General features: G+C 49.4%; 1 protein-coding gene across 1 annotated transcript in view; it reads right to left on the bottom strand.

Annotated features, from left to right (window-relative positions):
* The window catches only part of POLE (DNA polymerase epsilon, catalytic subunit), a 156,562-nt gene extending 142,081 nt beyond the window's left edge, over positions 1–14,481 (bottom strand). Inside the window, exons 1-6 of the mRNA XM_038762449.1 lie at positions 14,413–14,481; positions 8,596–8,731; positions 5,255–5,335; positions 5,037–5,081; positions 3,706–3,798; positions 1,110–1,264 (exon numbers count right to left, since the gene is read on the bottom strand). Of these exons, the coding sequence (XP_038618377.1) occupies positions 1,110–1,264; positions 3,706–3,798; positions 5,037–5,081; positions 5,255–5,335; positions 8,596–8,731; positions 14,413–14,474 (572 nt within the window). The 5' untranslated portion in view covers positions 14,475–14,481. The remainder of the gene's footprint in view (positions 1–1,109; positions 1,265–3,705; positions 3,799–5,036; positions 5,082–5,254; positions 5,336–8,595; positions 8,732–14,412) is intronic.
* Between the last annotated feature and the right edge of the window lie 1,773 nt (positions 14,482–16,254).

The following is a 16,254-nucleotide window of genomic DNA, read 5'->3' as shown; positions in this document are numbered from 1 at the left end:
GTTACAAGGAGATCAGGTTGTCCCACGGGGGGCTCACAGTCTTCATCCCCATTTGACAGATGAGGGAACCGAGGCATGGAGAATAATAATAATAATGATAATGATGATGATGATGCCATTTATTAAGCACTTACTATGTGCAAAGCACTGCTCTAAGCTCTGGGGAGGTTACAAGGAGATCAGGTTGTCCCACGGGGGGCTCACAGTCTTAATCCCCATTTTCCAGATGTGGTAACTGAGGCCCAGAGAAGTTACGTGACCTGCCCAAAGTCACCCAGCTGACAGTTGGCGGAGTCGGGATTTGAACCCATGACCTCTGACTCCAAAGCCCGGGCTCTTTCCACTGAACCACGCTGCTCTATTCACCGCCCAACATCAATTTATGTACATATCCGTAATTTATTTATTTATATGAATGTATGTCTACCCCCTCTACGTTGTAAGCTCATTGTGGACAGAGAATATGACTGTCATATTGTTGTGCTGTAATACTAATAATGATGGCATTTATTAAGCGCTTACTATGTGCAAAGCACTGTTCTAAGCGCTGGGGAGGTTACAAGGTGATCAGGTTGTCCCACGGGGGGCTCACAGTCTTCATCCCCACTTGAGAGATGAGGGAATTGAGGCATAGAGAATAATAATAATAATGATGATGATGATGGCATTTATTAAGCACTTACTAAGTGCAAAGCACTGTTCTAAGCTCTGGGGAGGTTACAAGGAGATCAGGTTCCCCCACGGGGGGCTCACGGTCTTAATCCCCATTTTCCAGATGTGGTAACTGAGGCCCAGAGAAGTTAAGTGGCCTGCCCAAAGTCACCCAGCTGACAGTTGGCGGAGTCGGGATTTGAACCCACGACCTCTGACTCCAGAGGCCGGGCTCTTTCCACTGAGCCACGCTGCTTCTCCCATATGTCTTCATCGTAATCAATCAATCGTGTTTATTGAGCGCTTACTGGGTGCAGAGCACTGTACTAAGCGCTTGGGAAGTCCAAGTTGGCAACATATAGAGACAGTCCCTACCCAACAGTGGGCTCACAGTCTAAAAGGGGAGTCGTAAGACACTAGGATGGAGGTCTCCAACTACCAAAGGAAGCAGAAGTTACCTGGATAGCATGGCGGTATAGGCATCACTGGCGTGGTCCCGTTCTCGATTCTTCTTCACGGCCGGAGAGATCTCCCGCCTCACTTTCACCAGGTCGTCCACGGTGTTGAAGGCCAGCTTAATGTAATTCCGCTTCAAGCCCACCAAATGATTTTGCTACGGAGTAAGAAGAGAGGACTTGCCAATACTGCAATTCAGGGAGAAGGCGGCACCAAATAAACACTAAATACATAAATGCTGCCTACGATCGTGAAGGAGCGACTCAGCTCGGTTGGACAACGCACGGACCTTAAGCCGTCAGGTGTCCTTTATTCATTCTTTCATTCAATCGTATTTATTGAGCACTTACTGTGTGCAGGGCACTGTACTAAACGCTTTAGAGGGCAACCAGAGTCTCCCAGTTAATTCTCCGAACCCAAACGGCCCAAACCTCTAAGCAGCCAATTAGCTTCTCACCTCGGGAGTAACTGAGCTCCCTAGGTGTTGCCAACTTGTACTTCCCAAGCGCTTAGTCCAGTGCTCTGCACACAGTAAGCGCTCAATAAATGTGATTGATTGTTTCTACCTTAGGGCTTGGCACATAGTAACCTCCTCCAGGAGGCCTTCCCAGACTGAGCCCCTTCCTTCCTCTCCCTCTCATCCCCCTCTCCATCCCCCCCCAATCTTACCTCCTTCCCTTCCCCACAGCACCTGTATATATGGATATATCATCATCATCATTATCAATCGTATTTATTGAGCGCTTACTATGTGCAGAGCACTGTACTAAGCGCTTGGGAAGTACAAATTGGCAACATATAGAGACAGTCCCTACCCAACAGTGGGCTCAGTCTAAAAGGGGGAGACAGAGAACAAAACCAAACATACTAACATACTAATATATGTTTGTACATATTTATTACTCTATTTATTTATCTTGTAAATATCTATTCTATTTATTTTATTTTGTTAGTATGTTTGGTTTTGTTCTCTGTCTCCCCCTTTTAGCCCGTGAGCCCGCTGTTGGGTAGGGACTGTCTCTAGATGTTGCCAACTTGGACTTCCCAAGCGCTTAGTCCAGTGTTCTGCACACAGTAAGCGCTCAATAAATACGATTGATTGATTGATTTTTAACAAAGCTCTGAATTACGGGCTTCATAAATGCCGTAGATAGGCTGATCGCTGAAGGAGCCTGTAAAAGAGGCTAAGACAAAATCCCGGACCTCGAAGAGTTTACAATCTAAAGGAAGAGGCAAGCAAACGTAGGAACACAAATCTATGATTTAGCCTCCACGCAAACTTAAAAGCACAAATGTACAATTTAGCCTCCACAAGTAGGCTCGAGCAGCGAATGGGCAACAAGGGACAGCCTTCTTCTGTGCTCAATCAATCAACGGTATTTATTGAGCGCCTACTGCGTGTAGAGCGCTGTACTAGAGAAGCAGCGTGGCTCAGTGGAAAGAGCCCGGGCTTTGGAGTCAGAGGTCACGGGTTCAAATCCCAGCTCTGCCAACTGCCAGCTGGGTGACTTTGGGCAAGTCACTTCACTTCTCTGGGCCTCAGTCACCTCATCTGTAAAATGGGGATGAAGACCGTGAGCCCCCCGTAGGACAACCTGATTGCTGTGTAACCTCCCCAGGGCTTAGAACAGTGCTTTGCACATAGTAAGCGCTTAATTATAATAATTATTATTATTACTAAGCGGGGCAGTGGGTCCAACATTGGCTTTTTCAGTTACACATGCATTCTTAGGTGAATTCCGTCATTAGAAGGGTCTCCTTTGAATAATAATAATAATGGTATTTGGTAAGTGCTAACTTTCTGCCAGGCACTGTACTAAGCGCTGGGGTGGATATAGGCAAATCGAGTTCGACACAGTCCGGGTCACATGTGGGGCTCACAATCTCAATCCCCATTTTATTCACTCATTCATTCAGTCGTACTTATTGAGCGCTTACTGTGTGCAGAGCACTGTACTAGGCGCTTGGGAAGTCCAAGTTGGCAACATATAGAGACGGTCCCTACCCAACATTCATTCAATCGTGTTTATTGAGCGCTTACTGGGTGCAGAGCACTGTACTGAGCGCTGGCTCACAGTCTAGAAGATTTTTCTCATTCTACAGATGAGGTAAATGAGGTGGGGAGAAGTGAAGCGACATGCCCAAGGTCACACAGTCCCTTCCTTCCTCTCCCCCTCGTCCCCCTCTCCATCACCCCCCATCTTACCTCCTTCCCTTCCCCACAGCACCTATATATGTATATATGTTTGTACATATTTATTACTCTATTTATTTATTTACTTGTACATATCTATTCTATTTATTTTATTTTGTTAGTATGTTTGGTTTTGTTCCCTGTCTCCCGCTTTTAGACTGTGAGCCCACTGTTGGGTAGGGACTGTCTCTAGATGTTGCCAATTTGTACTTCCCAAGCGCTTAGTCCAGTGCTCTGCACACAGGAAGCGCTCAATAAATACGATTGATGATGATGATGACCAGTTGGCAGAGCCAGAGTTAGAACCCGCGACCTTCTGACTCCCGGGCAGAACGTGGAGGAAAATTATAGACGGGCAACGATAAACTTATACAGCCACCGATGAGGAGTTGAGTAACACGTACCAAATCCAGGTCCTCTTTGGGAACAGTTTCCAGCTTAGCAATTTTCCCCTGAAACTTCTTGGAGAGAAATGACGACACTTCCCGTTCGCAGCCCTGTCGTGAGCAAAAATCAGTCAATCAATCAATCAATCGTATTTATCGAGCGCTTACTGTGTGCAGAGTACACAATACTTTATGTATTGAGCGCTTACTGTGTCTTAATCCCCATTTTACAGATGAGGTAACTGAGGCACGGAGATGATAATAATAATGATGATGGCATTTATTAAGCACTTACTATGTGCAAAGCCCTGTTCTAAGCGCTGGGGAGGTTACAGGGTGATCAGGTTGTCCCACAGGGGGCTCCCAGTCTTAATCCCCATTTTCCAGATAAGGGAACTGAGGCCCAGAGAAGTGAAGTGACTTGCCCAAAGTCACACAGCTGACAAGTGGTGGAGCCGGGATTTGAACCCATGACCTCGGACTCCAAAGCCCAGGCTCTTTTCCACTGAGCCACGCTGCTTCTCTAATGAAGCGACTTGCCCAGGATCGTAGCAATCAATCAATCAATCAATCGCATTTATTGAGCGCTTACTGTGTGCAGAACACTGGACTGAGCGCTTGGGAAGTCCAAGTTGGCAACATATAGAGACAGTCCCTACCCAACAGTGGGCTCACAGTCTAAAAGGGGGAGACGGAGAACAAAACCAAACTTACTAACAAAATAAAATAAATAGAATAGATATGTACAAGTAAAATAAATAGAGTAATTAATATGTACAGACGTATATACAGGTGCATCCCCCCCATGTTACCTCCTTCCCTTCCCCACAGCACCTGTATATATGTATATGTTTGTACATATTACTCTATTTATTTATTTATTTTGTTTGTACATATCTATTCTATTTATTTTATTTTGTTAGTATGTTTGGTTTTGTTCTCTGTCTCCCCCTTTTAGACTGTGAGCCCACTGTTGGGTAGGGACTGTCTCTATATGTTGCCAATTTGTACTTCCCAAGCGCTCAGTACAGTGCTCTGCACATAGTAAGCGCTCAATAAATACGATTGATGATGATGATGATGTACAGACATATATCCATATATACAGGTGCTGTGGGGAAGGGAAGGAGGTAAGATGGGGGGGATGGAGAGGGGGACGAGGGGGAGAGGAAGGAAGGGGCTCAGTCTGGGAAGGCCTCCTGGAGGAGGTGAGCTCGCAAAAACGCCAAATGACCCTCCGCCTGATTTGAGTCTTTCTTCCTCGTAGCATTTCCTGCCTGCCCGCTCCAAGACCCGTTTCTCTTTAGATCCCGAACTCCCACCGGGTCAGGCCTGCAACCCGTACTCACTTTTTTGGTGGCGATGTAGAAATACGGCTTGTAGGGGAGCACCGCCTGGAAGAGAAGTCATCATCATCATCACAGTACACAGTAAACACTCAGATTTGATTGAACTAAGGCATCTAAGAACTAGGACACCCCAACTGAACCCCTCCCTCAGAGCACGGCTTTTCCCCCCCGTTGGAGGCAGCCCCCTCCCCTGCACGGCCCTCGGGCCAACGCCTCACCTTAAATCTGCTCCCATCCTCTTGGATGAAGTAGTAGTCCACTGAACTAATCAAGCGCTTATCCTCGTCCAAAACCTCCGTCTGAAGAGAGAAGGCCCAAGTCAACACGGGTCACAGACTCCCCACCCCTTCAGGCGTGCGTCTCAGGGGCTCCTCCCTCCAGAATCAATCAATCCATCGTATTTATTGAGCGCTTACTGTGTGCAGAGCACTGGACTGAGAGCTTGGGAAGTACAAGTTGGCAACATCTAGAGACGGTCCCTACCCAACAGCGGGCTCACAGGCTAGAAGGGGGAGACGGAGAACAAAACCAAACATATTAACAAAATAAAAATAAATAGAATGGATAGGTACAAGTAAAATAAATAGAGTAATAAATATGTACAAACATCATCATCAATTGTATTTATTGAGCGCTTACTGTGTGCAGAGCACTGGACTAAGCGCTTTGGAAGTACAAGATGGCAACATATAGAGACGGTCCCTACCCAACAGTGGGCTCACAGTCTAAAAGGGGGAGACAGAGAACAAAACCAAACATATTGACAAAATAAAATAAATAGAATGGATATGTACAAGTAAAATAGAGTAATAAATATGTACAAACATCATCATCAATCGTATTTATTGAGTGCTTACTGTGTGCAGAGCACTGTACTAAGCGCTTGGGAAGTCCAAGTTGGCAACATATAGAGATGGTCCCTACCCAACAGTGGGCTCACAGTCTAGAAGGGGGAGACGGAGAACAAAACCAAACATATTAACAAAATAAAATAAATAGAATGGATATGTACAAGTAAAATAGAGTAATAAATATGTACAAACATATATACAGGTGCTGTGGGGAAGGGAAGGAGGTAAGATGGGGGGGTGGAGAGGGGGACGAGGGGGGGAGGAAGGAAGGGGCTCAGTGTGGGAAGGCCTCCTGGAGGAGGTGAGCTCTCAGCAGGGCCTTGAAGGGAGGAAGAGAGCGAGCTTGGCGGATGGGCAGAGGGATTGGGGGCATTCCAGGCCCGGGGGATGACGTGGGCCTGGAATGCCCACGTGAGAATAATAATAATAATAATAATGGCATTTGTTAAGTGCTTACTATGTGCAAAGCACTGTTCTAAGCGCTGGGGAGGATACAAGGTGATTAAGTTGTCCCACGTGGGGCTCACAGTCAATCCCCATTTTACAGATGAGGTAACTGAGGCTCAGAGAAGTTAAGTGACTTGCCCAAGGTCACACAGCAGACACGTGACAGAGCCGGGATTCGAACCCATGACCTCTGACTCCAAAGCCCGTGCTCTCTCCAGTGAGCCACGCTGCTTCTCAAATCCCTCTGCCCCACGACTCCCTTTCTTTAGTGACCCAAACCCACTGTCTCAAACAAGCTTCCAGTCACGGGTTCAAATTCATCTGAGGACACTGCAAAGTTCCTGGGGTAATGACGGCACGGGCGGCGGCGGCGGCGGTGGCATTCTTTCTTCCGGCCCTCCGGACTCCGGGAAGCCCGGTGGGAAGCAGAGCGCTAGTAGGAGCGGACGGGGAGAGAAACCGCTTCACTTAAATCCGGGCAAGACCCCGGGAAGGAGCGGCCCTAAAGCCCCGGAAGCGAGGACGGCGGGGGACCCAGTGGCGGCAATAACGGGCGGAGCGCTTTCTATTCTCATCTAATCTCATCTATTCTCATCTATACTCCCCTCCTCAAAAACCTCCAATGGCTACCGATCAATCTGCGCATCAGACAGAAACTCCTCCCCCTGGGCTTCCAGGCTGTCCATCCATCCCCTCGCCCCCTCCTCCCTCCCCTCCCTTCTCTCCTTGTCCAGCCCAGCCCGCACCCTCCGCTCCTCTGCCACCGCTAATCTCCTCCCCGTACCTCGCTCTCGCCTGTCCCGCCATCGACCCCCGGCCCACGTCCTCCCCCGGGCCCGGAATGCCCCCAATCCCTCTGCCCATCCGCCAAGCTCGCTCTCTTCCTCCCTTCAAGGCCCTGCTGAGAGCTCACCTCCTCCAGGAGGCCTTCCCACACTGAGCCCCTTCTTTCCTCTCCCCCTCGTCCCCCTCTCCATCCCCCCATCTTACCTCCTTCCCTTCCCCACAGCACCTGTATATATGTATATATGGTTGTACATATTTATTACTCTATTTATTTATTTATTTTACTTGTACATTTCTATCCTACTTATTTTATTTTGTTGGTATGTTTGGTTCTGTTCTCTGTCTCCCCCTTTTAGACTGTGAGCCCACTGTTGGGTAGGGACTGTCTCTATGTGATGCCAATTTGTACTTCCCAAGCGCTTAGTACAGTGCTCCGCACATAGTAAGCGCTCAATAAATACGATTGATTGATTGATTGATCTATCTTTTAGACTGTGAGCCCACTGCTGGGTAGGGACCGTCTCTATATGTTGCCAACTTGGACTTCCCAAGCGCTTAGTCCAGTGCTCTGCACACAGCAAGCGCTCAATAAATACGATTGACGACGATGATCTATCCCAACTGCAGCCGGTCCTGCTCCCTTCCCTCCAACTCCTGAGAGAGAAAGGATGCGAGGAGGAGAAAGCACTGAGTGGGTATGAGAGGGATCCGGTTTCTGAAAAACGTTAAAATCTCCCGTTGGGTATGGCTTTTCCCCCCTCTCCTACACTGGTTCTTCTCCACATTCATTCATTCATTCAATCGTATTTATTTAGCGCTTACTGTGTGCACAGCACTGTACTAAGCGCTTGGGAAATACACATTGGCAACACAGAGAGACGGTCCCTACCGAACAGCAGGCTCACAGTCTAGAAGGGGGAGACAGACAACAAAACAAAACATATTAACAAAATAAAATAAATAGAATAGTAAAAATTCATTCATTCGTTCAATCGTATTTATTGAGCGCTTACTGTGTGCACAGCACTGTACTAAACGCTTGGGAAGTCCAAGTTGGCAATATGTAGAGACAGTCCCTACCCAACAATGGGCTCACGGTCTAGAAGGGGGAGACAGAGAACAAAACAAAACGTATTAACAAAATAAAAGAAATAGAATAGTAAATATTCATTCATTCATTCATTCAATCATCTTTATTGAGCGCTTACTGTGTGCAGAGCACTGTACTAAGCGCTTGGGAAGTCCAAGTTGGCAACATATAGAGACAGTCCCTACCCAACAGTGGGCTCACAGTCTCAAAGTGGGAAGGAGGGAGGGAGGGAGAGGAAAGAGGCAGAAGGACTGGGGGAGGGAAATGACCTGCCTAAGGTCACAAAGCCAGCAAGTGGCAGAGCCGGAATTAGAACCCAGCTCCTCTGGGTCCCCCGCCCGGGCTCTTTCCGCGCTACTTCCCCAGGAGAAACAGAGCAGCTTACGGGATGCATGTTAATCAGCCAGCCAGTCTTCTCGCCGGGCTCTTTCATCCTCTCGAACCCAAACCTCGTGTCCATCTTGTCCGTCCACTGACTGCGCTCCAGCCGTTTGAGGGCGGAGAGGGAGGGGCCGTCATCCCTGTGTCCAAGACAAAAATGCCAGCCGTCAAGACCCCACCGTTACGCAGCTCTCCCTCGTCACGTTCAAATCGTCATCAGTCGGATTTATTGAGCGCTTGCTGTGTGCAGAGCACTGTACTAAGCGCTCGGGAAGTCCAAACTGGCAACATACGGAGACCGTCCCTACCCAACAGTGGGCTCACAGTCTAAAAGAACGCGGTCCGTAACTTCCATTTTAGCAGTCAAGCTGGCTAACCCATTAGGCGATGTATTTATTGAGCGCTTGCTGGGTGCAGAGCACTGTACTAAGCGCTTGGGAAGTACAAGTCGGCAACGTGTAGCGATCACAAAGCCCGGACCTCTGCCGCGGGGGAGAACAGCAGCGTGGCCCAGTGGGTAGAGCCCAGGCTTGGGAGTCAAGGGACCTGGGTTCTAATCCCGCCCCCTTGTCTGCTGGGTGACTGCGGGTGAGTCACTTCACTTCTCCGTGCCTCAGTTCCCTCATCGGAAAAATGGGGAGGAAGACTGTGAGCCCCATGTGGGACAGGGACGGTATGGGGAAGCAGCGTGGCTCAGTGGAAAGAGCCCGGGCTTTGGAGTCAGAGGTCATGGGTTCAAATCCCGGCTCCGCCAGTTGTCAGTGGTGGGACTCCAGGCAAGTCACTTCTCTGGGCCTCAGTTCCCTCATCTGTAAAATGGGGATTAAGACTGTGAGCCCCCCGTGGGACAACCTCATCACCTTGTAACCTTCCCAGTGCTTAGAACAGCGCCTTGCACATAGTAAGCGCTTAATAAAAATGCCATTATTAAGCGCTTAGTACAGTGCTCTGCACACAGTAAGCACTCAATAAATACGATTGATGATGATCCCACCTGATTATCTCGGATCTCTGAGCCCCCTCCTTCCTCTCCCCCTCGTCCCCCCCTCCATCCGACCCGTCTTACCTCCTTCCCTTCCCCACAGCACATGGATATACGTTTGTACTTATTTATTACTCTATTTATTCATTTATTTTACTTGTACACATCTATCCTATTTATTTTATTTTGTTAGTACGTTTGGTTTTGTTCTCTGTCTCCCCCTTTTAGACTGTGAGCCCGCTGCTGGGTAGGGACTGTCTCTAGATGTTGCCAACTTGTACTTCCCAAGCGCTTAGCACAGTGCTCTGCACACAGTAAGCACTCAATAAATATGATTGATTGATTGATTGATGTAACCCCTCTCCCACCTAGGATCAGCCCGGCCCGTTGGGATACCAGGAAAAATCTGGAGGGTCAGAGACCTGATGGGCTGTTTTAGGAAGAAGAGTAATGATAGTAATTGTTAAGTATATATGTATATATGTTTGTACATATTTATTACTATATTTATTTATTTTACTTGTACATATCTATTCTATTTATTTTACTTTGTTAGTATGTTTGGTTTTGTTCTCTGTCTCCCCCTTTTTAGACTGTGAGCCCACTGCTGGGTAGGGACTGTCTCTATATGTTGCCAACTTGTACTTCCCAAGTGCTCAGTACAGTGCTCTGCACACAGTAAGCGCTCAATAAATACGATTGATTGATTGATTGATTAAGTGCTTACTATGTGTAAACGCTCGGGTGGATACAAGCAAACTGAGGTGGGTGCAGTCCCTGTCCCACGTGGGGCTCCCGGTCTCAATTCCCCATTTTTCAGATGAGGTCACTGAGGCCCAGAGAAGAAGTGAAGTGATTTGCCCAAGGTCACACAGCAGACAAGTGGCTGTGGTGGCATTCGAACCCATGACCTTCTGACGCCCAGACCCGCACTCTCTCCACTAAGCCATCCTGCTTTTTGAGTGGGTTCAACCAGTCAATAGTATTTATTGAGCAGAACACTGTACTGAGTGCTTGGGCAGCGTGGCTCAGTGGAAAGAGCCCGGGCTTTGGGGTCAGAGGTCGTGGGTTCAAATCCCGGCTCGGCCGCTTGTCAGCTGTGCAGCTTTGGGCAAGTCACTTCACTTCTCTGGGCCTCAGTTCCCTCATCTGTAAAACGGGGATGAAGACTGGGAGCCCCACGTGGGACAACCTGATTACCTTGTATCTACCCCAGCGCTTAGAACAGTGCCTTGCGCATAGTAAGCGCTTAACAAATACCAACATTATTATTATAACAAGAGAATTCAGAGTCCTGAGCCCTGTCCTCCAGGAGTTTAAAATCAAGTGGGCAAAATAGGCACTAAAAGAATAACTGCATGGAACTTGAAACAAACAAAAAGCCATTCTAAACCAATTAGGAGAGGCTGATGGAAGCACAGGAGCTTCCAGGCCTCAAATCCCTTTTCTGAAGCATTCCAGAATTCCCCCCCCCTTAGTGATTTTGGAGTAATCCCGTCTCTGCCCCCTCTTCCGAAACCACAACCGAAAGGCGATATCGGAGCGTGGCTCAGTGGAAACAGCCCGGGCTTTGGAGTCAGAGGTCATGGGTTCAAATCCCGGCTCTGCCAGTTGTCAGCTGTGTGACTTTGGGCAAGTTACTTAACTTCTCTGTGCCTCAGTTCCCTCATCTGTAAAATAGGGATTAAGACTGTGGGCCCCACGTGGGACAACCTGATCACCTTGTAACCTTCCCAGCGCTTAGAACAGTGCCTTGCACATAGTAAGCGCTTAATAAAAATGCCATTATTATTATTATTATTATTATTATTATTATTTCTAAAGCTGAACCTCTCATTCTTCTTCTTCAAATGTCACGGAGTCTTTTCCGACCCAGAGCGACTCCACGGACACCCCGTCTTCAGAACGTCCCGTCTTCAGTCATAAAGTCGTTCTGGTACGTGCACCCTTAGTTTTCCCTCCAAAACTCTCTCCCTGCCCTGAGTTTCCCACCACTGTAGACAACACCACTGTCCTTCCCGTCTCACAAGTCTGCACTCTTGGTATTATTCTTTTTTTATGGCATCTGTTAGGTGATTACTATGCGCCAACCGCTGTAGCAAGCACTGGCAGGTTGGACGCAGTCCATGTCCCTCATGGGCTCGGAGTATCAATCCCCATTTGACAGACGAGGTGACTGAGGTATAGAGAAGTTAAGTTCATTCATTCAATCGTATTTATTGTACTATTTATTGTAGAATCGCACTATTCTATTTATTTTATTTTGTTAATATGTTTTGTCGTCTGTCTTCCCCTTCTAGACTGTGAGCCCACTGTTGGGTGGGGACTGTCTCTATATGTTGCCGACTTCTACTTCCCAAGCGCTTAGTCCAGTGCTCTGCACACAGTGAGCGCTCAATAAATAGGATGGAATGACTGACTCCACTGTTGGGTCGGGACCATCTCTCTCTGTTGCCGACTTGTCCTTCCCAAGCGCTTAGTCCAGTGCTCTGCACACAGTAAGCGCTCAATAAATAGTTTTCCCTCAGCTAAACTAGTTTTCTCTTCCCCACAGCACCTGTATATATATGTATATGTTTGCACATATTTATTACTCTATTTATTTATTTATTCATTTTACTTGTACATATCTATTCTATTTATTTTACTTTATTAGTATGTTTGGTTTTGTTCTCTGTCTCCCCCTTTTAGACTGTGAGCCCACTGTTGGGTAGGGACTGTCTCTACATGTTGCCAACTTGGGCTTCCCAAGCGCTTAGTCCAGTGCTCTGCACACAGTAAGCGCTCAATAAATATGACTGATTGATTGGGAGACAGGGACTCAACCTGATTAGCTTGTATCTGTCTACTTCAGAGTTTAGTGTAGTTTAGTATACTACAGTTTAGTATAGTAAGTGTATAATAATAATAATGGCATTTATTAAGTGCTTACTATGTGCAAAGCACTGTTCTAAGCACTGGGGAGGTTACAAGGTGATCAGGTTGGGCTCACAGTCTTCATCCCCATTTTACAGATGAGGTAACTGGGGCACAGAGAAGCTAAGTGACTTGCCCAAAGTCACACAGCTGACAATTGGCAGAGCCGGGATTTGAACCAGTGACCTCTGACTCCAAAGCCCGGGCTCTTTTCCACTGAGCCATGCTGCTTCTCTATATAACAAATATAGTTTATTTATAAACAAATATAGTTTGCTTATAGTATAGGTCAGTATACTATAGTTTAGTATAGTAAGCGTATAACAAATATAGCTCACCTCCTCCAGGAGGCCTTCCCAGACTGAGCCCCCCTTTTCCTCTCCTCCTCCCCATCCCCCCGCCCTACCTCCTTCCCCTCCCCACAGCACCTGCCTAGATGTCTGTACAGATTTATCATTCTATTTTACTTGTACATATTTACTATCCTATTAATTTTAATTTGTTAATATGTTTTGTCGTCTGTCCCCCCCTTCTAGAGTGTGAGCCCGCTGTCGGGTAGGGACCGTCTCTAGATGTTGCCAACTTGGACTTCCCAAGCGCTTACTACAGTGCTCTGCACACAGTAAGCGCTCAATAAATACGACAATGAATCCCCCCATCTCCTTCCTCTCCCCACAGCACCTGTATATATGTTGGTACGTATTTATTACTCTATTTTATTTGTACATATTTATTCTACGTATTTGATTTTAGACTGTGAGCCCACTGTTGGGTAGGGACTGTCTCTATGTGATGCCAATTTGTACTTCCCAAGCGCTTAGTACAGTGCTCTGCACATAGTAAGCGCTCAATAAATACGATTGATTGATTGATTGATTTTGTTAATATGTCTTGTTTTGTTGTCTGTCTCCCCCTTCTAGACTGTGAGCCCGCTGTTGGGTGGGGACCGTCTCTAGATGTTGCCGACTTGGACTTCCCAAGGGCTTAGCGCAGTGCTCTGCACACAGTGAGCGCTCAATAAATAGGAGGGAGGGACTGACAGACTGAATGAGCCCGTTGTGGGGTAGGGACCGTCTCTGTTGCCAACTTGCACTTCCCAAGCGCTTAGTGCAGTGCTTTGCACACAGTGAGCGCTCAATAAATAGGATGGAATGACTGACTGACTGACGTGGGCCCCGGCCCACGTCCTCCCCCGGGCCCGGAATGCCCCCAATCCCTCTGCCCCTCCGCCAAGCTCGCTCTCTTCCTCCCTTCAAGGCCCTGCTGAGAGCTCACCTCCTCCAGGAGGCCTTCCCACACTGAGCCCCTTCCTTCCTCTCCCCCTCGTCCCCCTCTCCATCCCCCCGTCTTACCTCCTTCCCTTCCCCACAGCACCTGTATATATGGATATATGGTTGTACATATTTATTACTCTATTATTTATTTATTTATTTATTTTGCCTGTACATTTCTATCCTACTTATTTTATTTTGTTGGTACGTTTGGTTCTGTTCTCTGTCTCCCCCTCTTAGACTGTGAGCCCACTGTTGGGTAGGGACTGTCTCTAGGTGATGCCAATTTGTACTTCCCAAGCGCTTAGTCCAGTGCTCTGCACATAGTAAGCGCTCAATAAATACGATTGATTGATTGATTGATTGAGCCCGTTGTGGGGTAGGGACCGTCTCTCTCTGTTGCCAACTTGTCCTTCCCAAGCGCTTAGTGCAGTGCTCTGCGCACAGGGAGCGCTCAATAAGTAGGATGGAATGACTGACTGACTGAATGAGCCCACTGTGGGGTAGGGACTGTCTCTAGATGTTGCCAACTTGTCCTTCCCAGGCGCTTAGCGCAGTGCTCTGCACACGGTGGGCGCTCAATAAATAGGAGGGGCTGACTGACTGGCTGGCTGGCTGGCTGGGGTCCCCTCAGGGGTCCCGGTGCTCTCACCGAGTGTCGTCGGCGTCTCCCCCGGGCTCCGCCGGCCGCCGGCCGCTGTTCTGCAGCACCATGGCGGGCGCGTGCACCGACACCACCACGGCGGCGGCTCCTTCCTTCCCGGGAGAAATTTCGCGGGAAACCCAGCGCCCGACTCTCGCGAGAAGTCCTCCTCCCGCAAAGCCCCGCCCCCTGACGCCCCGTCCAATCAACGAGCGAGGACTCCCCGCCCCCTGGACACCCGTCCAATCAGGACGCGAGGAGGCCCCGCCCCTTTTCAGCCCCGCCCCCTGAAGCCCTGTCCAATCAAGGGGCGAGGGTGCCCCGCCCCCTGGTTCCCCGCCCAATCAGGGGGCGCAGATACCCGGCCCCGCCCCCCTGGAGCCCCGTCAATCAATCAATTGTATTTATTGAGCGCTTACGGTGTGTAGAGCGCTGCACTAAGCGCTTGGGAAGTCCAAGTTGGCAACATAGAGAGACACTCCCTACCCAACAGTGGGCTCACAGTCTAAAAGTCACAGTCTCATCCTATCTCGTCTGGACTACTGCATCAGCCTTCTCTCTGATCTCCCATCCTCGTGTCTCTCCCCACTGCAATCCATACTTCATGCTGCTGCCCGGATTGTCTTTGTCCAGAAACGCTCTGGGCATATCACTCCCCTCCTCAAAAATCTCCAGTGGCTACCAATCAATCTGCGCATCAGGCAGAAACTCCTCACCCTGGGCTTCAAGGCTGTCCATCCATCCCCTGGCCCCCTCCTACCTCACCTCCCTTCTCTCCTTCTCCAGCCCAGCCCGCACCCTCCGCTCCTCCGCCGCTAATCTCCTCCCCGTACCTCGCTTTCGCCTGTCCCGCCATCGACCCCCGGCCCACGTCCTCCCCCGGGCCTGGAATGCCCCCAATCCCTCTGCCCCTCCGCCAAGCTCGCTCTCTTCCTCCCTTCAAGGCCCTGCTGAGAGCTCACCTCCTCCAGGAGGCCTTCCCACACTGAGCTCCTTCCTTCCTCTCCCCCTCGTCCCCCTTTCCATCCCCCCATCTTACCTCCTTCCCTTCCCCACAGCCCCTGTATATATGGATATATGCCTGTATATATTTATTACTCTATCTATTTACTTACTTATTTTACTTGTACATATCTATTCTATTTATTTTATTTTGTTAGTATGTTAGGTTTTGTTCTCTGTCTCCCCCTTTTAAGCTGTGAGCCCACTGTTGGGTAGGGACTGTCTCTATATGTTGCCAACTTGTACTTCCCAAGCGCCTACTACAGTGCTCTGCACACAGTAAGCGCTCAATAAATACGATTGATTGATTGATTGATTGATTGATTGAGTGGAGAGGGTGCCCCGCCCCATGGCTCCCCGTCCAATCAGGGGGCGCAGATTCCCGGCCCCGCCCCGCCCCCTGGAGCCCCGTCCAATCAGGACGCGCGGGTGCCCCGCCCCTTTTAAGCCCCGCCCCTGGAGCCCTGTCCAATCAAGGGGCGAGGGTGCCCCGCCCCCTGGCTCCCCGCCCAGCCAGGGGGCGCAGATGCCCGGCACTTCCCCGCCCCGCCCCCTGAGCCGCGTCCATTCAGGACGCGCGGACGCCCCCGCCCGTTTCTCAGCTCCGCCCCCTGGTTACCCGTCCAATCAGGGGGTGCCGATGCCCGGCCCCACCCCAGCCCCTGGAATCCCGTCCAATCAGGACACGGGTGCCCCGCCCCTTTTCAGCCCCGCCCCCTGGAGTCCCGTCCAATCAAGGGGCGAGGTTGCCCCGCCCCCTGGAGCCCTGTCCAATCAAGGGGCGCAGATGCCCGGGCCCGTCCCCGCCCCGCCCCCTGAGCCGCGTCCAATCAGGACGCGCGGACGCCC

The sequence above is a fragment of the Tachyglossus aculeatus genome, chromosome 21 (genome assembly GCF_015852505.1).
Source record: "Tachyglossus aculeatus isolate mTacAcu1 chromosome 21, mTacAcu1.pri, whole genome shotgun sequence".
NCBI lineage: Eukaryota > Metazoa > Chordata > Mammalia > Monotremata > Tachyglossidae > Tachyglossus > Tachyglossus aculeatus.
Note: the sequence above shows the minus strand (reverse complement) of the source record. Positions and strands in the feature narration are given on the sequence as shown.